Raw genomic sequence first — 22788 nt, forward strand, 5'->3', positions numbered from 1 at the left:
TAGCACCTGTGCTGTCCCCAGCAATACAAAAAGCGGCCCTGGCAAGCAGCTCAGGGCTACTTGCTCTCAGGAGTGCCTGGGGCCCAGCCAATTGATACCTGGGGATACTACCCCTTGTGCCAGCTGGACTGCTGCAGCGGCATCCCAAATCCATTTTTAAAAATACCCCAAAGTCTATGTTCTTCCACAATTAAAACAAAAAATCACTACACACACACACACACACACACCCCCAGAGAGAGAGGGGGGATCCATTAGTTGGGCAATGCTTTATTGGTATATGTACAAAGATAAAGCATTTTGGAAGCCTACCAGTTTCTCTAGCATCATGCTAAAATAAATTCTAAATAACTATATGTATAGATGTGTACTTTTGGTTTTCTTCACACATGATGGGTGTGTGATGGGGGGATGTGGGTGTGCGGGACCTTGTGTGGGTGCAGCCCCTGCCCCACAGCACATGGCATGCCCCCCTCTGCAGGGCCCCAGCTCCCCCCTGGAGGGCCACAGCCCAACCCCCAGGGTCCCAGGCACCCTGGAGGATGACAGACCCCTCTCCCCCCTGCTCCAGGGTCCCAGGCACTGTGGAGGGCCACAGTCCCCAGGGCCCATAACTTACTTCTGCCGCAGCAGCGGGAGTGGAGCACTCTGAGCCTGCTGCTGCCAGCTTCCAGATCTCGGGGATCGCATACCAAGCCCAGCCGGGTTCTGCCGGCCCTGGGGCCCCTCTGCCGTCTGATTGAGCTGGTCTTGTGGCGGCGCGCTGCAGGACAGGCCTGGCCAGGCAGCACGAGCAGCCCCAGGGCCAGCAGGACCCATCTGGGCCCGGCACGTGGGCCCCGCACGGTGCACGGGGTCCCACCTCTGCCCTACTGTGCCTGCAGGGAGGTGGCCCACAGTGGGACCTGGCCTAGCCCCATGTGGCTCACTAGTCCAGCTTTGCAGTGGAATGGGTCACACAGCTCCAGGAGGCATGGCTATTGCACATACCTCCCAGAGTCATGCGACCTGCTTCAGTGCAAAGCCGGACTAGCAAGCTGCACTGGTCTAGGCCAGGCCCTCACCCCGCACAGCCCCGTCACTCCCCAAACCCCACCACATCCATCTGCCATCCCTCACACCCTCCTACCCCCATTCCCTCACTTACCATGGGCAGTGCTGGGAGCCAGGGGCAGCAGGAGCACCAAAGAGACACTCTGGCTGAAACCAAAGCGTCTCTTGTGGAGGACTGACTCCCTGCTGGCTCCAGGTACGGTCTGGAACCGTGCCTTGCTCCACTGTTCTACGGAGTCTTTTTTTTGGGGGGGGGGCACATTTTTTTTGTTCCCACATGTCTCTTACCCTGTCTCAAAGGGGTTTGAGATGGGGCAAAAGGCACAAGCGCATTCATCTGGACATATCAACAGAGGGTATAGATTAATGGTACTCAATCTTTTTGGGATCAAGGCACCCCTCATTGGATTTGAGGCACCTGAACGTAAATTATGTGAATTGAGTGGCACCTAGTTCCAAAAACTTATTTATAGATTACAGTGCTTACTTCCTTGGAGACATGCCTGATAGTGGGGTTGGGGGTTTGTTCAGACAGAGACAAGCCTTAGCCAGCACTCATCTGCTTAGTTGATCTGCATATTTCCTAACACTACATTTGTCTCCTTACACTTCACATCACCCTTAAGATGTGACAAGATCTTGGTTGAGAATCACTGGTATACACAAATGTTCACTGGGAGCCATTTCAAAAAGGGATGGGGAGCTGCTAGTCCAGAGCATGCAGCGCCTGTCATGCTTGAACTGCTATCTTTCCCAGGCCTGTAGTGATATAAATGTTCTAAAAAGGCTTCAGCCTCAGCCCTTCTTCATTCAGGGTTAATTTTGGGGTGATTTAGCTCACCTGTATCTGTACAGGCCCATGCACACAGAGTAATTAGAGCATAACAGTTACTGTGCATTCCTGTGTACAGCTCACCTTTCCTTTTTGAAAAGGCTCCAGTGAGCATTTGTCCATGTCCAGTAGCAAGAAAGAAGAGACTCTTGTTGCCAAAGTGAGTGTAGTCCCTAGGTCTTGTTGAATACACTTTTATGCATCAGTAACTGCACCATGGGTGGTAGTGATGTGCTGCAGACGCAATGGCAAAAAGTTAACTGCTTCTGAGGGAGGTATCACTTTCTTTTTCTGCTAATGTCAGTGGCCAAAAAAATACTGCTTTTTTGGCAGTAAAGAAAAGGTGACATTTCCTTATGAAGCAGCAACCTACCGGTGGCTCCTGAACTGTGCACTGTTGCTGTTCTTCTGCCATCCCCACTGCTAGAGCCAGAGCCACTACAAGGAAGGTGCAGAGTGCAGGAGGATGGATGGGGGATGTTAGTGTAAGGTACCCCCTAGCACCATTCTGGCAACTCCCTTAGGCAGTGCCCGGGACTTATATACTCCACTTACCTACCCATCACTATGTTATTGTGTTTATGCCTTACAAGGCCTTCAGGGAGTGTGTGGCAGCTGTTTTCAAGAGCCATGCTTAACTTGCTAATGTTTGTTGAAATAAGCACAACTTCTGGTTGAAAATTTCTCATGGTTTATTGGTGCCTATCTGTGGGGAAAGTAAGCAGTAACTGGAAGCCAGTCATCATCAGAGCTTTCTTTTGCCCTTTGCAGTACCTTGTCCAGCAGGAGAATTCTCTCGCAGCGGTTTACTTCCTTGCCACCCCTGCCCCAGAGACTATTACCAGCCAGACCCAGGGAAGTCCTACTGCTTGTCTTGTCCCTTTTATGGAACAACTACCATCATAGGTGCCAGATCTATCACAGACTGTTCAAGTAAGTTGAGTCATTTTCTCCAAAGAATGTGACATAAAGGTGGCCAGATCTGACTTTTAATGTGTTTGGGAGTCATCCAGAGGAAGAATAAGCTACCTCTTTTGGCAACATTCACTTCACTCTTCTTCCAAAGTAATTTTCTCCTGACCTGCTGCACTCTTGCTTTTGATTCCTGCCCAGAGCAGGGGGGCTGGACCCAGTGATCTCATGAGGTCCCTTCGAACCCTAAACTTCTGTAAATCTCCAGTTAGTTCTTTGTTATCAGAAATGGGGGACTGTGTACTCTGCATTAGGCTCCCTAACACAGCCTAGATTCCAGTTTCTTTGAAATCAGTGAAAATTTTACTGTAGATCTGTGGAAACTAAAGTGATTAATTTCATGAGCTAAGCTGTAAATCGGGACTGTCTGGGAAACGCATCTTACAAAAGACTTTGCTACAGTGCCTGGTTCTCTCTCCTCATTTATTATTGATTCTGATGTTGCTTAATTGAATAAGTTGTTACTGTAAGTTTTGGGATTTATTCCCATAAAACCACTTTCCCTGTAGCATTTTTTAATGCATCACTACAATGCAGTGAGGATCCTGTAATATTGCATTAACAGTTGCTTTCCTTTATACCCTGTTCAGGTTTTGGCTCTACCTTCTCAGCAGCTGAGGAGAGTGTAATGGTACCTGTCCCTCCAGAAAATATCAGCAAACAGTATAAAGTCAGCAGTCAGGCAAGCACAACATTTTTTAATAATGTTGGCTTTAATTGAAGAAGCATATTATCTTCTACAAATATTAAATGGCTAATGCATTTCTGTAACATAATTGTGCTGCTGAGTGTATTTCCTGAAGCACGCTGAAATAATTATTGTGAGGGCCCCTTTTATTTGATTAAAGCAGTGTGAGGTATAACTCACTAGCTAGCAAAATTTGCAGGATATATGTTTCATTCCTGAGTAATGGCTTCCTTCACAAAAACTGTATTTGTATTTTCTAGTAACCTTTTGTACCAAATGGTAACTTAATAGTGCTTTTCTACAGCATTCTTTCCAATTCTGTTGCTATTACAGAATGATTTGGGCAGAAAGGGACTCGATGTAGCCAAAGGCAATCTTAGCCTTTCATAAAGAATGTCACTAAGCCATTACTTTAAGACAAGAGGACCCAGTTTCTTGCCCCACATTTGAAATATAGCTCTTATGATAGCGGTCAGCATGTTCGTCTTTTGATTTGATCTGTTTTGTAACACCATCTTTCACAATAGTCCGTTAGGTTCTAGGGTCCTAATTGTGAAGCATTTCTTTTTATTTATGTATTTCTATACATACAAATTTAAGAAGAGGTATAAGAAGAGACTTATAGAACACATTCTTCAACCCCTTTTGCTTGTGATTAGCCTCTCTGAAATGCATGGAACTATTTATGTGAGTAGAGACAACTCCCATGAGGATGTGTTTTGAGGAAAGAACCTCATTGCTGCAAGTGTAGCAGTCTTTTATGATTTGACTGTGAGATGCCATGTCCCACAAACAAGAATAATTAATGATAAGCTGGGCCTGAGCCATTAACCTAAAATATATGTAGAGAGACAACTAACACCTGATTCAACAAGCACACTGAATTTAATTGCATCACTGTTTTTCTTAAAGTTAAAAGCTCAACAGCTTTGCAGAATTAGAGCCTTTTATCATAGTATAATAATAATTAGAATGTCAACATCTAAAAATAATCTCTCCCAGCTATACAGTTGGTCCAATAAAAGATACCATCAAAAAAGTCCTTGATTCCAAAAGTCCTTCTCAGTTCATTAAACACCTGTGTCTTGTTTGCTGTGGTCAATAGAGGAGGCTAAAATGTATCTATGGGACACATGAAGTCCACAGAATCCACCCAGCTCATCTCTGCCATTCACTGCAATTGACTGACGCTAGGATAGTCTGTGTGGAAAGGGGGAAGATTGAAATAGAACTGGTAGAGAACTGTGATAGGAAGACCTTATTTACATGCCACCACATGACTATCATTGATATAAACAGCTATAGAGGAAGTACTGCAAACATCTATTGAATATTTGTTAAATAGAGCATTCAAAAAATACTGGATGTAGAACTTCAGCTGCATGAGCATATGACTTATTCTTCCCTTTTGGAGCAAAGAACAATTGCTGTTAACAAAGGAGTCAGCATGAAAAAATCTACTGCTGTAATAATGATATGGAAGATTGTAACTAATGATAATCTTGCAGTTCTGCCTGTCACTTAGGTTTTATGTTAACAAATTATCATGGAAAATTAACAGGCAACAGATGCATATGCTACATAGAGACAGTAAAATCTCGAGTAACAGACAAGTCAGTGAATGAAGACAAGTAAAATAAGAGATATGGAGAGATGAAATTGTATGTCAGTGTTCTAGATTGCTGCTTGAAACTTGTTAGATATAATTAAATAGCCTTCTATTTGGCAGTGGGATACATACTGGCCTATGTAGTGTGTATGTTTGTATGTCAGACTCATTCTTTGCCATATTGTTTTTCATGAGTTTTTTCTGTACTTTGACAGGTTTTTCATGAGTGTTTCCTGGAACCATGCCATAATAATGGAACTTGTAAACAGCTTGGAAGTGGTTACATCTGCATCTGTCCCCCCGGATATACAGGTAAATTATGCAGTGGATTGGGGGAAGGAAGAAGGTCAGTCACAACATGGGGCAGGTAGAATCTCCCGTTCTATTTAACTGGTATAGGTCAGTCTCAGTAGAAAAAGCACAGACTAATTAAACTAATGGAAATCTTCATCATGGATTGTTCATTATTATTTGCACTACATTTGTAACAAAGAATTGGATCTTTTCATTACAGTTGAATTATGTTTGCCTGTGTTCCTTTAGGTCAAAAATTAATTTTTTGAAAAACTTCTCTCTGATTGAAGTAAATAATAAAATTCCCATTAACTTCCATGGAAGCAATATTTAGACCAAGCGTGAGTGTATCTGGAATCCTACCTGATGAAAACAGCTGGGCTGAGAAGCTTATACTGCTGTCAGCTAATCGTATTAATCCGTCCTGTTCTGACCAGTGTGAGCCATCCAGTTGCTCCAGCACAGCTGGATATTTTGTCACTCCACTATCATCAAAATCCTTGTTTCAGCTATCTGTGATAACATATACAGTACTAAGGTAGTGGAGCTGATCATACTGCAGTATTGTGCTGCCTGATCTGTTCTCGATATTTCTGATAGCATTTTCTCACCTGTTCATTTGAAACATTATATTGGATAGAAAAGCATATGGGCTGAAATGTCTAGTTCTCCAGACTATTAATGAATCTGATGTATTTTTCAAATTAAATAATCACAACCGCTGTGTTTCAGTGATTTAATTCCATTTCTTTGCTCCTATGATTGAAATGTAATCATACTTTGTTTCCATTTTAGGCTTAAAATGTGAACTAGAGATTGATGAGTGCAAATCCTTTCCCTGCCTCAACAACGGAGTTTGCAAAGATGGCATTGCAGCCTTCATTTGCCAATGCCAGCCAGGCTACACAGGTGACTGGAGTAATTTAACTACTTCATAACACTTCTTTAAAAGGGCATCAGCTCTGTGTTGCACAAGTAAAACAGACCTATTAACTTGATGTTTATTTCTTCACTGACTGTAGAATTATAGCAGTGCTGAATTTGTCCCATTAGGCAGAGAAAATCTTGGGTGTATGTGAATAGTTTGTAAAACAGAAGGATTAATATTCAAGAAGCGTGAAATGTTTTAGTTGGTATGCCTGTAATATTTTCATTCTGAAAACAAAATGGAGCTGAAAGAAATATTAACTAGGTACTTGAGAGGAGACTGCCTAATACAAGGCTGCTGATAAGCAAGGTATGCTGGCAGGTACCTAACTTTCAGCCTAGGAGCAGGTGCTTAATATTTCTTTCACCTTTATTCTTTTTTCAGAAAAGTGTTGCTACTGAATTCCCACATACACAAACATTGAAATCAGAGAGGTCACTCGCATACTTCAGGGCTGGAACCTGTTTACACACCTTGTCAGGTTGTGGGTTTAATTAGCAATTTTTAAAGACAAAGTGAATGATCAAATAGAGAACGTGTTATCATCCAAGCCTTGTGAGCAGGTATAAAAAGACCTACCATATTTACTCAAATCCAAGATAGAGAAGGTTTTTTTCCCCAATGAACACAGGGGTAAAAAAGCCTTGTCTTAGATTTGAGTACTGGGCCAGGAAGGTACTGGTTAGCAGCTGATATACTGACTGCTCTGGGCTGGGGTGGCTTATGTGATGAGGAAAGGAGTGCACAGAGGGGAAAGCTTAAGGGAGATCCATGGTGAGGCGGGGGGTGCACAGGAGAGACCATGCAGCCTACCTGCCCCCAGCCGCGGGAGGTCTGGCTGTGGCTCCAGCCCTTACCTGGCCAGGCCTGGAGCTGCTGTCACTATTTCTGCTCAGCCAGCCTGAACCAAGATGGGGGCTGTCACTGGTGTCTCCCCTGGAGCCGGAGCTGGAGCCATACAAAGATAATTGGCAGGTGAAGGGGGGCAGGGGAGGAGGGAAACAGACACCGGGGTGGAGGGCAGTTAAAGGGGGGTGACAGGCAGGCTCTGGGGACAGGCAGCAAGAGAGAAGGCACAGGCATGTGAGGGACAAGACATGAGAAGGCAGGGGGCAGGCACTGTACATGGCAGGGAAGACAGGCAGCAGGGGGGCAGGCATAAGCACAGCAGGGGGGCAAAGGGCAGGGGTTTGGTCCCTTAGCCCCTGCCATTGCTTTCCCTGCCACAGCTTTGCGGGGGGACAAATTGAAGATGACCTTCCATTAATTAGATTTTACACATGGAAAATTATAACAAATTTATAATTTTCCTTGTATAGAATTTAAATATTGGGGAGGGGGTTGTCTTAAACTATAATTCATCTTGGATTTGGGTAAACACAGTAATACTTCCCACCAGAGCAGTCCCTTTCCCTCATCATATGATGCCTATAAGCTTTTTAAATCAAAATTAAGTAAAAATCCTTAATGTGTTTAAAATGATACTGGGGAAAACTGTGGACAGTCTCCCAGGGCTCAGCAGTGAGGGCTATGGAAAGTCTCTGCAGGTGTTCTCAAGGAGGCAGTTAGGTACATAGTTTTATCTCCTGATCTCAGTAGTTTATGACATGAGTGATATTTTGCCCCTGAGGTTTTGAAACTAGGCACCACAGAGTGCATCCCATTCATTTGTGAAAAGTCTATATACCATGTCTTTTAACCATTACTGTTTGAAGGGTCACTGTGTGAAGAAGATGTGAACGAATGCAGCTCCAACCCATGCCAGAACGGAGCACTTTGTGTTGATGACATCAGTGCTTATCGCTGCACATGTACAAAAGGATACACAGGTCAGCTCCGTTTCTTGATTGGTTCAGCCTTTGCTATAATGCTAGCTAAAGACCTTACACTCACTGAAATTGACAGTGCAAGTCAGGGATGCTTTCATATACTTAAACACTGGTTTGGACATTTGGACTGTCTATGAGACATTGAAGTTTTAGTTTCTCTTCCCATGTTTGCTGTTTAAATTACTGCATGACTTGGAGCAAAGGGGTAAAGAAATATGAGTGTTTCTCTAAGTGTTAAGTTGTATTGCTGTTACTTATCTCCTACAGTAGCTCTGTGGGCCAAATTGTTCCTTTGTTTGTTAAAATGAACCCCACTCCCATCCCATTCGTCTCTGCAAGTACTTTTTGCTTTCTGTCAAATAAAAGAATGTTTTTTCCAGATCTTCTCTATCTTAATTGGATAGGCCAGGTGGCCGCAAAGCTCAGATTTTACATTTTACAGTTGCTTCAGCCTTGTGTATCAACTTGGAACATGATGCACAACTCAACTTCTGGGTAGTCATGTAGGGCTCCCCTCTGCCCCCTATCCCAACTTTGTTCTAATGAAAGGGATCCAACTTAACTTCTATGGTAGGAAGGTTTCCCAACTCCTCCTTATTGCTCATCAGTTGTTCAAAGTCTCTCAGCTCCTGACTGATGTTATTTTAAGATGCATTTAGTGGCTCCATCCTGGGAATGCATAGCATAGATTCATGGGGTTTAGGACTGTGAACAGTCAGATTCTTACCTTGTAGTGTCATCTGTTATTTTGCCATTTGCAGCATGATACCAGTGATCTCATTGGATCGCAGTATTTTTTTAATATTATTGGAAGCGTCCACCTTAAATAGTTGATAGCACCTAGGTATGTTATATATCCTATATTTCCAAAATGTAATGAAGGTACGTGGAATTGCATCAACAGATACACCCAAACAATATAGTATAACCAGATGAGGGAAAAAGCATAGTAGTTTTCTATTTGTTGTTTGATGTTTTCCAAAGAATTCTTTGTCATTTTTATTGTCTTGGGATTTGTCAGAGGCACCAAAAACTGAAAACTGCAAAATAGCTCTTCCTAATAGAGTTTGTAACTTTGTTACTTAAAAATAAAGCTGTAGCCTTTCCTCTTTCTACACAGGTTCTCACTGTGAAACAGAAGTGAACGAATGCCTTTCAAACCCATGTCGTAACAAAGCTATTTGTGAAGATAGGATCGGGAGTTTTCATTGCAAGTGCCCTTCTGGGTTTACCGGTGCCTTGTGTGAAAAAAACATTGATGAGTGTCTCAGCAGACCGTGTAAGAATGGGGCTACATGCAAAGATGATATCAACAGCTTCAGGTGAAGAACCAGGAACTGATTTCCTGTAATGTGCAAAGCCAGATCTACTGCAGGCTTAACATGTTGGGCTGATACACCAAATATATCATCAGTGTGCATCCCAAAGTGTTCATTTTTGAAAAATGTGATGGGGTGAACTTTTGTTAAAAGTGTGTGAGAAGTAGCAAAGAGAATCCATGGAGGTTGAAGATGAAAGGGTAGTCGGAATTCCACCCATTAGAGTAGGTGGGAATTTCAGCATGCTCTTTTACTGAAAATAATTTGTTTTTCAGGTTCTTTTTACCAACGAGGGAGCTTGATGATTGACTTCCACAAGAGCATTGTACAATGAAGATTATTTTGTGTAGACCCTGTATTAAATTTTCTGGGGTTGCAGGGCAGCAGCAGATACAGGCATTGGTGGGGCCTTCCCATATTTTATTATGAAAAAAGATTATGGCCAGAGTCAAAATGAAGGAAGTAGATGGTCAGATGTGACATCAGAATTGCTTTTGTCTTTCCTTTTTGGTGAAAAAGAGCTTAATTATCTATACTGGCTCAGATCCTGTGAGCACAGTCTGAGCTCTCATTGACTTCAGTGAGAATTGTGTATGCTGATGTCAGACCTGGGCTGTAGTGGAAGACAGCTGTAAACAATGAGCTTATTGTTTAGAGGAGCCCAGCACCATCTCTAAAGAGAGAGCTGAGAGTATACAGCACTTTTCAGAATCAGGCCTGGTGTTATTACAATGAGAGAAGTAATATATATAACGATGACAAGCATTGAATAGGATGTCTCTGAACAAACAACACATCATATTATGGACAGTGTTTCTGTAATCAAAGCAGCCAAAATAGAAAAGTATTTTGGTTTCCTCCTCAGGTGTCTGTGTGTGACGGGGTACATGGGACAGCATTGTGAAGTGAACATCAATGAGTGTGAATCCAACCCCTGCTTAAACCAAGCAACCTGTGTGGATGCCTTGAACTCGTACGTTTGTAAATGTCCCCCTGGCTTTACAGGCAGCAGGTGTGAAACAGGTACACAGGACTAAAGTGTCAGCAAAAGGTGGCTTGACAGAGCCTCTGGATAAGAATTACACTGGCTCACTTGATACCATATGACTTTTACTGTGCAGCAGCTAGCCCAGTGTACTCAGCTTTTAGATTTACTTCACATGTCCCAGCTATTTAAGCCCAGTATTTGTCCATAGTGTTGTCCATAGTATTTAGTTATATAACTCATATTTAAGCACCTAATTCCTTTCGAGGATCTCCCATCCAGGTACTAGCCTTAGCTCTTTATATTTCATATATTGCTTGTAGTGCTCTGTATCAGAAACTGAGATGATGTTGTAGCAAAGAACATAGTTTCTACCATCAAAGATAATAGTCTAGGTTTAAAGCTGTAGTAACTTCTTTGATGTCATTGGAGTTAGACCTGAGATCAGTTTTGTCTTTTACACAAGCCCTTAAAATGATGATATTTTATGTGTATGTTGTGGATCCTAAGATGAAAGTAAAAGGGCCTCTGGCAACTTTACAAAAGAGGAGGAGATGTACTAGTCATTTATCCTTCATCTCCTCTATCCCACCAAAAACTTTGTGTGTACTACGGCTGTATGAGTGAATAATAGTTACTGTTTTTGCTCATAATATCACCTTAACTTTGTAAAGCACTTTTCAGTACTTTGAATAGAGCTATTCCATAGCAATGCCATGTACTTTAGGGAACTAAAAATAACAGAACAAACCACCACCAAACCTCTCTCACAAACCCCAGGAGGTCCCAAGGTCAAAAAACCCACACCTAAAAAAGCAGGGTGGTGTGTATGGCAGCAGGACGTGCTACCCAAAACTGGAGCTTAGAGGGTCGGAGTCACACTCCAGCTGCCATCCAGGCTCCCTGCTGCAGGAGCCCCATGGCTGCAGCTCTGAGGCCCCCAGGTAAAGCTGCTGGGGCCAGCAGAGTTGGCCCTACCCTACCCAGAATAACATGCTGCATGTTGGAGCGTTCAGGGCATGGGTATTCCCCAGGGATAAGTAGTAGCAGCACAAGGTGTGCTGCTGCTACTTGTCCCCAGTGAAACAAGCATTTCTGCTCGTGGGGATGTGCCTTAGAACCTCTGGATATAAGATCATAGAATCATAGAAAATTAGGGTTGGAAGGGACCTCAGGAGGTCTTCAAGTCCAACCCCCTGCTCAAAGCAGGACCATCCCCAACTAGATCATCCCAACCAAGGCTTTGTCTAGCTGGGTCTTAATAACCTTCAAGGATGGAGGTTCCACCACTTCTCTGAGTAACCTGTTCCAGTTTAACCTGTTCCTCTCAGTGAGAAAATTTTCCCTAATACCTAACATAAACTTCCCTTGCTGCAACTTGAGACTGTTGCTCCTTGTTCTGTCATCTGTCACCACTGAGAATAATCTAGCTCCATCCTCTTTTGAACTCCCCTTCAGGTAGTTGAGGGCTGCTATTAAATCCCCTTCCGTCTTCTCTTATGTAGACTAAATAAGCCCAGCTCCCTCACTCTTTCCTCAGAAGTCATCTCCCCCAGCCCCCTCACCATTTTTGTCACCCACTGCTAGCCTGTCTCCAATTTGTCCACATCCTTTCTGTAGTGGAGGACCCAAAACAGAACACAGTACTCTGGATATGGCCTCACCAGTACTGAATAGAGGGGAATAATAGAGGATCGGCAGACTGGCACCGTAGTCCTTTGGCAGAGGGCTGAAAGCCATGCAAAAGATTATGGAAGATTCATTATCTACAAAAAACCTACATATTTTTTTAACTGTGCTTCTTTGAATGTTTTGTAGCTGTTGAGGGCTCAAGGTGTCTACTAGTGTATTTTTAAGAAGAGGAAAACACAGTGGCCTCAGAATAGAATATATTACTTCTAGTTCAGTGAAGTGGAAAGCAAATATTTTGCAGACTGGTTGTGGTTCAGTTTTATTGCATTTGATAAGGTTTAGTTTAATTTGTTTCTGTGTTTGTAAGACTGCAGATCTGAAAATGCTACTTGTTTGTTGCAGAACAGTCCTCTGGTTTTAATCTGGATTTTGAAGTTTCTGGTATCTATGGGTATGTCATACTTGACAATACTTTCCCATCACTTGGTAATATCACCTGTGCCTTCTGGATGAGATCCACTGACACTACTAATTATGGGACTCCAATTTCTTATGCGGTAGATAATGGAAGTGACAACGCATTTCTGTTAACAGATTACAATGGGTAAATAAACCTGTAGTAGTACTGTCACCTTTCAAGATTATAAATGTTTATAATTCTTTATAGAGAGGATCCTCAAACAGTGCCTTCCCCTGGGTAAGTTCACAAATGAATCTAAGTGAAAATTTTGTAGCTGGTCCTTCTGAATGATATGTCTCCCTGATCTGAATTGCAAAACTACTTTTTGCCAGTTGTTTGCTAATAAAAGAGAACGAAGAAAGAAGAAAAAGGTAATATGCAGAAGGTAAAATATTTCTCCCTGGGCTATTTTTGCAGAGGATAAAAGATATATTTAAAGTAATATTTACCAAAAAAAAGCAGCTTACTATTGAGCCTATTTATTGCTGTGACCAGAGCTATAACAAGGGAGCTCTGCATCCTGTACAGTGGGAGCATGCAGGGCAGCAGTGGCTGCCAGTAATGGGCATGTAGCCACCCAACAGCTTCAGTGGCTGGTATTTTTGCAGCTCTTCCCCACGCCCCCCAAGTATGTGCTGGGGCTACTGTCCTGATTGTCTTCTCCACCCCCTCTCCCCACCCCGTTTTAGTTCCAGTACTGGCTGTGACCCCCTGAATGACCAATGGGCTTTGAGATGCTGTGTACAACTTAACTTTAAGGATCCTCTCTAAAAAGTATGATGCAAATCGCCCTTTCTGGTATTATATGCAGTAGTAAACATGTGTCACATGCCCCTTCTGTCTTTTCATCGTGCAGGTGGGTTCTTTATGTGAATGGGAAGGAAAAGATCACAGATTGCCCTTCTATGAATGATGGCAAGTGGCATCACATTGCAATCACCTGGACTTGCACAGATGGAGCCTGGAAAGTGTATATTGATGGGAAGTTATCTGATGGAGGCAGTGGTCTCTCAGTTGGTTCAAAAATCCCTGGTATGTTTTCTTTACATTTCTTGATTCCATTACCTCATTCTTAATATTACCAAGTTTGTGGTGTTTCAAAGCTGACATTTGTTTATCCCACATTGGATTCAGGTATAGCATCCTTCTTCAGAGGGACTAGTCTTCATTCTACATGTAGTTTTACTGTAACCAAAGTGCATATTTGCAGAGGAATACCTCATACAGCCTGAATAGGGGTGCCAGAATCTTGCCTATAGATATTTTTAAGAAACATGCTGAACTGACCCTGGGATATTTTAATGAGAACAAATTTCATAATTGGATGCCAGTGTTAAACTCAATCATGAGTTTGGTTTAAAAACATAATTAGCAATAAACATATTATATTTCCCCATCATTTGTATGACTGTCCTTAGAATTTAATTGCAACAGTATCTTGTCCTGACAGTTTTGGAAACTTATGTGTGATAGCCTAAATATGAATGGCAGAACTCTTATGTCCACTTCTTTCATTATTTCCTATGCTAGGGAAAGAAATTATTATTTTGCCAGTTCATTTAGGACCTTGAGGAATTTCTAAAGATTTAATGGGGAGGGTGATAAACCCCTCAACCACCTGTTTATTTAAACTAAAGATGCTAACAGTCCATGAAGCATACAATGATTGCAGAGTGCACTATTCAAAACAGCTGCAGTTGAAAACTGTCACAAGGGGACATGCAACACATTATCTGAGAGAGTAGCCACAGAGTAGCAAAAAATCCATTTTGGATCACTTTCCAGAGAAGAGAATTGATAATTTAAAATGCTTTAACTTCATGAACTGCAGGAATTGTGCAGTGTTTTAGAATTTAAGAAAACTCGTCTTAAAGGTAGGGCCACATGTGTAATCATAGCCCTTGTATGCAGTTTTGTTCTGTCCTTTTATTTCCAAATGCATTGTGGTTATTCTAAAGAATGAGCACACACTCATACCATCATGCACATGGTCATAGATACCAAATGCTCCCATTTGCTGTGCTCCAGTTAAATGAGGTAAAAGTAAATTAACTTGCATGGTACATTACTCACTTTGTGTGATATTTTTAAAGGCTTTTAACAGTTTTAATACATTGATAAGGAAAATTATAAAATACCTAGATACCATGAACTATGTTAAGCCAGTTAATAATTCCTAATTACATTATTAGGTGTACTTGTACATGCTTTGTGATAAATCCTAGATTAATTTTCAAAAGGAAATGCACTTCTGAAACATCTGTTTAAAGTATCCCCAGTTAACAACACGGTTTAGTTAATAAAGATTGATTTGCAACTTGATTATCAGCTGCTGTGGTGTCCCTGTGTACAAGACAGCTTTATCCTGAAAATACTTTTCATCTTTAAACAACAGCAACTTCTTCTCAGGACCATTTTTATTCCTTCTTAGGTGGTGGTGCACTTGTGCTTGGCCAGGATCAAGACCAGAGAGGAGAAGGATTTAATCCAGCTGAGTCTTTTGTGGGCTCTATTAGCCAGCTCAACATCTGGGACCATGTCCTCTCCCCAGAGCAGGTGAATGCTTGTTTAGAATTTTGGCCGGCTCAGAGCAAAGGAACAAATCAACGTTAATGCTTTGGTATCTTACAGTATCACATTCAACTCCTGCAGAAGTTGATGGGAATCAGATCAGTCCCTCTGTTGGGGGACTTACTAAAAGTTACAGGAAATGAAGAAAAGGAAAGAAAGCTTTAATTTTGCCATTTGACTACACCTCTGCTGTTATACCCTTCTGGCATTCAGAATAACCCAGATTTGCTGCCCCAGTTTGTGTTCTGCTGAGTGTTATAGTCCAGACGTACAGGGGCATGCGAGTGCAGTGGCAAAAATAGTAGCAGCACAAATTTGTGCTGCTACTTTTTGCTGCACCACATGCACCTGTCCATGTGCTTTATGGAGGGACAGATTGTCCCACTTTGGGCAAACTATCCATGCCTGGCTCCCAGCATGCTGGAGGAGCCAGGGCACAACTGGAAGTGAAGACACTTCTTAATCTCCCTGGAGGATTATGCCTCCGTGTTTTCGGGCACATGTTCCCATCACATGCGCTGCACTGTATTTTTTCCCTGTGCTTTGTTTTACTACCAGGATTTCCTAGTAGCAAATTTTGGCTGCGTGGTGCAAATTTGCAGCATGGGGCACATTTAAACACTCCCTGTGTGCAGTTTGTAGCACCACAAAGAGGTTTGTGGTGCCACAAACATCATGCCCTTGCTTATATGGATACAGCCATAGAGTTGAGCAGAAACAGAGAGGGGTCAGTGAAGAGTGCTTTTGAAAAATCTGACCTTTCACTGGGGTATGCACAGAAATCCAAGGTCTTAATGATAAAAGACAGATGTAAGATGAAGACAGGGAAATTTGTCGAGTAAACTTCCCATAAACTTTTTACCTCTTTGTTATTAGAGCTTCAAATAGTAAATCATCTTCCCTGTCTCTGTTTATATCACAGTTATTTTTTATGCTAGAGTTTAAGGCATAAAATCATAGAAAAGTAGGGTTGAAAGGGACCTCTGGAGGTCATCTAGTCCAACTCCCTGCCTGAGGCAGGATTATCCCTATTCAAACCAGCCTACACAAATCCTTTTCTAGCCTGCTACTAAAACTACACAATGAACCCTTTTGCACTACATAACCTGCCACAGGTAAAGCAGAGGGACAAACATAGACTGTGTCCTGCTGCTGTGAGGGGAGAGGGCCACACTCCCCACTACAGAGGAAGGCAAAAAAACCCCACCGTCTGTACTAGTCTGACTGTAGGGTAAAATTTCATTTATGTTTTTATGTATCCTTATTCATCAGAAACAGGACGAGGCCAGGCACCCATTTCATGCAAGCCACTGGGCCTGCATGCCTATTCGTCTAACCACTTCAGACTTACAGCTATCCCTTGTGAGTGGTTGGGTTGCCATATATATGTTAAGGCACACCTACCCAGTGGTTTCTTCTTTCTATTCTTCACAATTCTTATCTGTTCTTTAGAATGGCAATCAGAACCGTTCCTCCACCACACTTCCGCTCAAACACGGAATGGGAAGCAGACACAGTAGTTCAATTATTAACATATTCTGTTCATTAAATAAGCATCTTCTTGCAGGCAGACACTTACCTCTTTAATATATTGAAAGGCAGGAAGCTTCTTATTATCATTTTACTACATATTTGTCTTCTTTAGGTCATGCATCATTTTAAACAGCTGCTTGGCTAAGAGTAATGTTTCTGCTGGAGGCCATCCAGGGAGCGCTATGATATTCTGCATGGTGCCTTTACAGCGAAGTTATGGTGTTACACTAAATAATAACACCTTTTATACTGTGCACTGCCACTGAAAGAGCCCATTTCCTTCCTTAACTTGTGAATTGCAGTGGAAAGAGTGAATGCAATGCAAACTAATTCAAGGAGCCACTTCTATTACCAAGTTCCTCAATCAGTTCAAGATGTACTTATTCAAAATCCTCCTGCACATATAACAAAAGCTAGCCTCTTCCCCAAGATGATGCAGTCAGCACATTGGCACATTAAGAGTTTACTACATGATAAAAAGGAACAGAGTGAGTACTTCGCTCCATTTTCCCTCTTAGTTTTATCAAAACTAGGAGGTTTGACATTATGGTAGTGAAGCAAAAAAGTTTTAATACTTCAGTAAAACTCTTTTCTATTGAAGTTGTCCTATTCCTCTTATAGGTTGGCCAAAATGCATTTTTAATGGAAAACTGTTCTGTCATAATATTTGCAAACACCTCTGTTCTTTGTTCTAGGAACAGAGGCATTCCTTTTACTAAATGGCCTTCTTGCCATTTTCCCTGGCATTTCAGTTTTCTATCCAGTTCTTGGTTAGATGGAATCTAGTTCTCCTATTAACAATAGTGTTAGGACTCCCATTTATTTTAGAATATGTCTGTCTAACCAATGGTGTCACACAATAGTGTTGCTTTAGTTAGGAATTTCAGAAAACTCATGTCATGTTTCTTGTCCTTAAACTAGATGTGAAGAAATACAAGCATGTCAGGTCTGTAGCTCTTCTAAATTCAGCTCCTGCTTCCTCTTATTGTTAGATTTTTCTTCTTCAGATACTTGAGATCATCTATTCTGATTTTTTTCCCTTATCTGCCTGTTAGTGAGGAAAATATGCTGTTCTTCCAAATAGACAGCTGCAATTAAAAGGAACAGGTATTATTTTTAAATGTTAGGACAGTACACAGGTCCACCCAGCAGCACATGACTTCACTATTCTGCCTTTGCATTGATGATGGTAGAAAATGCAGACATGTAAATGAAACAGAATACCCATGAGCCTACTAAAATCAATGAAAAGATTCTCTTCAGCTTAACAAGCTTAGGATCAAAACTCTAGGTTCAGGACTGCCATGCAGATACGAGAGGAAATTTTTGCTTTAATTCTTTTCCTGCCAAGCTTGCTGAGTAGTTGGCCAGCTATATCTAACCACTTGTTTTGAACCCTTAGGTAAAATCCCTGGCTACTTCCTGTCCAGAGGAACTCCAAAAAGGAAATGTATTTGCTTGGCCTGACTTCCTGCCTGGGGTTGTTGGAAGAGTGAAGATAGATTACAACAGTATATTTTGTGCTGGTTAGAACTTTATCTCTTAGAACTGTTTTTGTTCAATGTAATATCGCAATGATTCTGTTTATAAGGTTAAATGTGTTATATTGTGACCCCTGCCCTGCTGGCCTGGAATGATTTATTTTGATAATTTAATGGCTGGAACATCCAGTCTTCATTCCTAAAATTCCAGTTTTTTGTAACAAAAGGTCATTAGAATCACATACAGAGATTTATGGCTTCCTGTATTGGGATGTTGAAAGAGTGAAAATTGATATTGAGTCAGATAGAAGATTGTTCTGGTCATTCATGCTAACAGCAATTGGAATCTGTTCTAGTATCTGATTTCTCTTCCTTTTGCTCAGAAGTGTATTCAGTTCTAAAGTGTTGAGGTACTGTGAAGCCCTCTGAATCTGAGTACAAGATAGCATATTAAGTATACCACTCTTCAGGGTTATCATCACTACATAAGCTCACACAGTATCCAGTGTTCAAAGAGTAAAAAGTTCTGATTCAAGGCAACATCAGTAGCTCTGCATGCGTGCATCTTTTTCCTCAGATTGCCCATCCTTAGAAGGATCCATACCTCATCTGCGGACCTTATCGACTGATTTAAAGCCAGGGTCAAAAGTGAGCCTTTTCTGTGACCCAGGCTTCCAGATAGTAGGGAACTCTGTCCAGCACTGTCTAAATTTGGGACAATGGACTCGACCTCTTCCACGCTGTGAAAGTAAGTAGTTCATCCTAGCATACCATAGGCATAGCAGGTTAAAGCATCGGTCACAAACCAGGCTTCAAAAATTTTGGGTTTTGTGTGGGTTTTAGCAGCCCTCATTCAGCAAAGCAGTTAAGCACAAACTTAAGCCCATTCTTATTCAAATATGTACATACCGTGTTAAAGATAAACTTGTGCTTAAATATTTTACTCTATCAGGTTCATAATGACATACAGCCACATTCTGCTGCCCTTTGTTCCTAAAAATGATGATTGATAATGTAGGCAGATGTAACAGTTGTGTATCTATGTCAAATTGCTCTGTAGCAATACAAGGGTAGCACAACCATTGCATCACTAACCCTGTTTTGTTTAAGTTCAAAGTTGAAGTGATTTAAGTAACTTGCTACAGGGGCTTGCAGACATAGCACTTAACAGCTTATACTCCGAAGCAGCAGCTCCCCTTTTCCTTTTAAAGATTGAAAGGTAGGTTTGTTGATAGCCAAGTCTGACAGAAATTAGTATGTCATGATCAGAGCCATCATATTCTGAACACCTTCACTCGGTGGAGGCTTCTGAGCATAAGCTCTTCTGAGGAAAAGCTACAGCATCTGCATTATGTTTAACTATCACTTTTAAATCTGAGTCATGACATTGAAATGGTTATATGTGAATAAAAGTAATGCCACAGAAGGTACCTAAATGATCTTCTATTAAAAGATCAGACCTGTTAAAACATAATATGTCCTGTCTGTCTCTTCTGGTTCCCATTTTCCCAACTCCAGGCTCCTTTTTGCCTTTGTTATTTCACATTTCTATAATTGCAACTATTCACAGGCTAAGAGTTAGACACATTACACAAGCGTCTTTGTGAACTGGGAAAAATTCACTGAAAAATGCAGTTTAGCTATTCTCTTAACTATTACAGATAATTTCATTTGGAAGATAACTGTTCTGAAAGAGCTAGATCAGGTATTTCTCTATGGCATTGAGCCATATAGATAAGGGTCTGTTGAACTCAGGGAGGTGGCTGGCCAATTTCTTGGGCAGATCCTGGGGCTGGCAGCCATTTTCACAGGCTGAGCATGGTGGGGTCCCCCCATGCCTGTGATTGGCCAAGTGGCCACAACAATCCCACTCCTCCCTACAGATTCCTAGATGGCCTGAAACTGCAGCTCAGTTACCCTGATTAAGTCTGGGGAAGCCATTAATCCACACTTTATTAAGCATGGATTAATGACTTCCTTGGGCTTAATCGGGGTAATTAAGCTTCAGTTTCAGGCCATCCCCAAGCAGGCAGGCTGCACAAGCAGCTGCAGCAGGGTCCCAAGCCGGCTGTGGTAAGCAGCTGGGAAGCTGCACATGGGTCCGCAGAGCCCCAGCTTGTCTTATTGCCGGTGGCAGGAGCAAACTATTCATTTACCAACTTGCTTTGAGTAGTAACCCATTATATCACAGTTAAAACACACTTGCCATGGCTGTACGGAAACACTTGTTTTGAAGCTATTAATGTTGTAGTTCTGTTGAGAAACGGAAGTTTTCAATCTTGATGGCTGGTAAATGTGTGATTTTTTTGAGCATTTTATTTACACTGACATTTTCAGATGAGGAGAAAGTGAGTCAGTCCCAACAGGCTTTTGCACCCTAGTCTTTAGTGTGCATTTTTTATTCCCAGGCCATAATTAGAAACTTGCTGCTTGCTGATAGTGCAATCTCCAACACACACGTGTGCACACAAGAGCCCAGATAGTCTTACTTTAATTTATTTTCCAGTTTCTCTTTTGTCCTTTCCTGAGTGGGGCAGTAAAAGCTAAAGCTCACAAATCAAGGGCACAGAAAGAAGTGACAATTTTCATCCAATCTGGCCACAGAAAGTGGGCTATAGCTGTGACCAAACACAAGTTCATGGCTGCAGACCACTTCAAAAATGGCCAACTGTGTGAAAATGTGACCCCTCGTTGCATGAGGGTTCAGATGAAGATGTTTCAAAACAAACTGTCTTCTGTAATTTGTGTCTGCGCTGCCTGCCAGCTTACGAGCCCTTTTCAGAATGGAAGTGGGGAAAGGAGCTCATTCTAGGTGTTCCCCAGCCAGCACCAGAGGGTGAGGCAGTTGAATTCAGTTTATCTGCCCCACCTTCCAACGGGGGCTGAAAAAACCCTAGGTTTAACTCCCTCTGTTTCCTTTCCCTCCTCCCATTCTGAAAACTGTGTGGCCTGGCAAGGAGGAGGGGCCATTACTAGGGGAAACTGTCTGCAGACTCCCAGCCAGCAGCTAGATTCCCCTCCCCCTGGGATCATTGTAACTCAGAACACTTCCTGCAAAGCGTTCTGAGTTACAGCAGAGAGCTGCACTTCTGTCTGCACCCCAAGTTTGCCCCGGTGTAGCTCCTTTGATTTCAGGCATTGAAATTTCTTCTGAAGTTGAATCTTGTGCTAGTTGCTGTGGCACTAAGAGGTTTTTCATGGAATGTCTGATGGGCCAGCATATTCATGCTCTCCTTCCTCACCCATCTTTCAGGGATCAGCTGTGGAGTGCCTCCACCTTTAGAACATGGATTTTATTCCTCTGAGGACTTCTTTGCTGGCAGCACGGTTACCTACCAGTGCAATAATGGGTATTATTTACTAGGAGATTCCAGGATGTTCTGCACTGACAGTGGAAGTTGGAATGGCATTTCGCCGTCTTGTCTTGGTGAGATATGTCATCTAGGTGGTTGTATTGTTCATGGCTGTGGGCTAAATCCTGCTGCTCTTCCTCTCTCAGAACTCCCACTGACTTTATGGGAGTTTGGAATAACTTGCAAGATATGGCCCCACTTGAGGGCAACTGAATTGTTTGTTTTATTGAAGTTTTCATAGTGCTTTTCTCACACTCTGGTCTTGTTGTTATAAAAAATGAAGTAGGTATTAAGAACAAAGCTGAAAACCTTTCATTCCAGCAAAAGTTCCCTTTATAGTAGGACTTCTGCGACACAACACAGCTTCCTTCATAGCCTCAAAACTGAATTCACCCTATATCAGATTCTCCCCTCACTACCACTTCCCTCACAGAGAAAGCTTGGGGTAACAGGTACATTTCTGGCAAGTTCTCAAGAATATGGGCTGTCTCACAGCCCCTCAAGGACTCAAGGTCTAAGTCAGGGATGGGCAAAATGTGGCCTGCGGGCCAGATCTTGACCCACCAGGTGACTGGACTGGCCTGCAGCTGTCCCTGCAGTGCTCTGCATGGGGCCAGCCCACCCACTTGCATCAGGGCAGCCAGCACTGGGCTCCCACTGGTGCCCACAGCCTGGCCCCGACCAGCATGCACAGCTTCTTGCAGGCTGTTACCAGTGTGGCTGCAGCTGGATGCTGCTTTTTGCCTCCCACCTCCAGCACTGGTTCCAGCTCCTGAACTTGCCCATGTTGCACCGCACTGCTCCGGATGAGTAGCTTCAGCCAGGCAACTCCTGCCCCATCACATGGGGCTTCGGCTTCAGCTCCTGGCCGCCTTCCCAGGAGCTGGAGCCAGAGCCCTGCGCACTGGGGCAGGAGCCACCCAGCTGAAGCTGCCTGCCTGCCTGACACGGCGTAGTGCAGCAGGGGCAACATCAGGAACAGGAGCTGCCCCTGGAAGCAGGGGGAGCATAGCAGCACCTGGCCAGGTGGTGGGCACCAGTGGGAGTGTGATGTGGGCTGCCCCTGCAGGAGAAGGTGGGGCTCAGCCCCATGCGGAGTGCTGTGGGAACAGCATGAACCACACTGCCCAGGGGAGCTCTCCTCCATATGTTCCCTGTCCCCACCATTTACCCATGGCAGGCTCCTGGGACCTAGTGCTTGAGCAGCTCCCCCTCCTCACTCACACACACGTGCACACACTGCCCCCCC

The 22788-nt window shown here is 42.8% G+C and overlaps 1 protein-coding gene across 1 annotated transcript in view; it reads left to right on the forward strand.

Moving 5' to 3' along the window:
* SVEP1 (sushi, von Willebrand factor type A, EGF and pentraxin domain containing 1) overlaps positions 1 to 22788 on the forward strand; it is a gene marked incomplete at its 5' end in the record, with an annotated part of 254483 nt that overhangs the window by 161046 nt on the left and 70649 nt on the right. The window contains 13 exons of the mRNA XM_019518196.1: positions 2657 to 2818; positions 3448 to 3539; positions 5370 to 5466; positions 6244 to 6357; positions 8092 to 8205; positions 9326 to 9527; positions 10390 to 10547; positions 12544 to 12745; positions 13458 to 13633; positions 15033 to 15157; positions 18108 to 18231; positions 18764 to 18934; positions 21440 to 21613. Coding sequence (XP_019373741.1) covers positions 2657 to 2818; positions 3448 to 3539; positions 5370 to 5466; positions 6244 to 6357; positions 8092 to 8205; positions 9326 to 9527; positions 10390 to 10547; positions 12544 to 12745; positions 13458 to 13633; positions 15033 to 15157; positions 18108 to 18231; positions 18764 to 18934; positions 21440 to 21613 — 1911 coding nt within the window. The remainder of the gene's footprint in view (positions 1 to 2656; positions 2819 to 3447; positions 3540 to 5369; positions 5467 to 6243; positions 6358 to 8091; positions 8206 to 9325; positions 9528 to 10389; positions 10548 to 12543; positions 12746 to 13457; positions 13634 to 15032; positions 15158 to 18107; positions 18232 to 18763; positions 18935 to 21439; positions 21614 to 22788) is intronic.

This window comes from Gavialis gangeticus, unplaced genomic scaffold, assembly GCF_001723915.1.
Source record: "Gavialis gangeticus isolate Ggan-Ray unplaced genomic scaffold, GavGan_comp1, whole genome shotgun sequence".
Taxonomy (NCBI): Eukaryota; Metazoa; Chordata; order Crocodylia; family Gavialidae; genus Gavialis; species Gavialis gangeticus.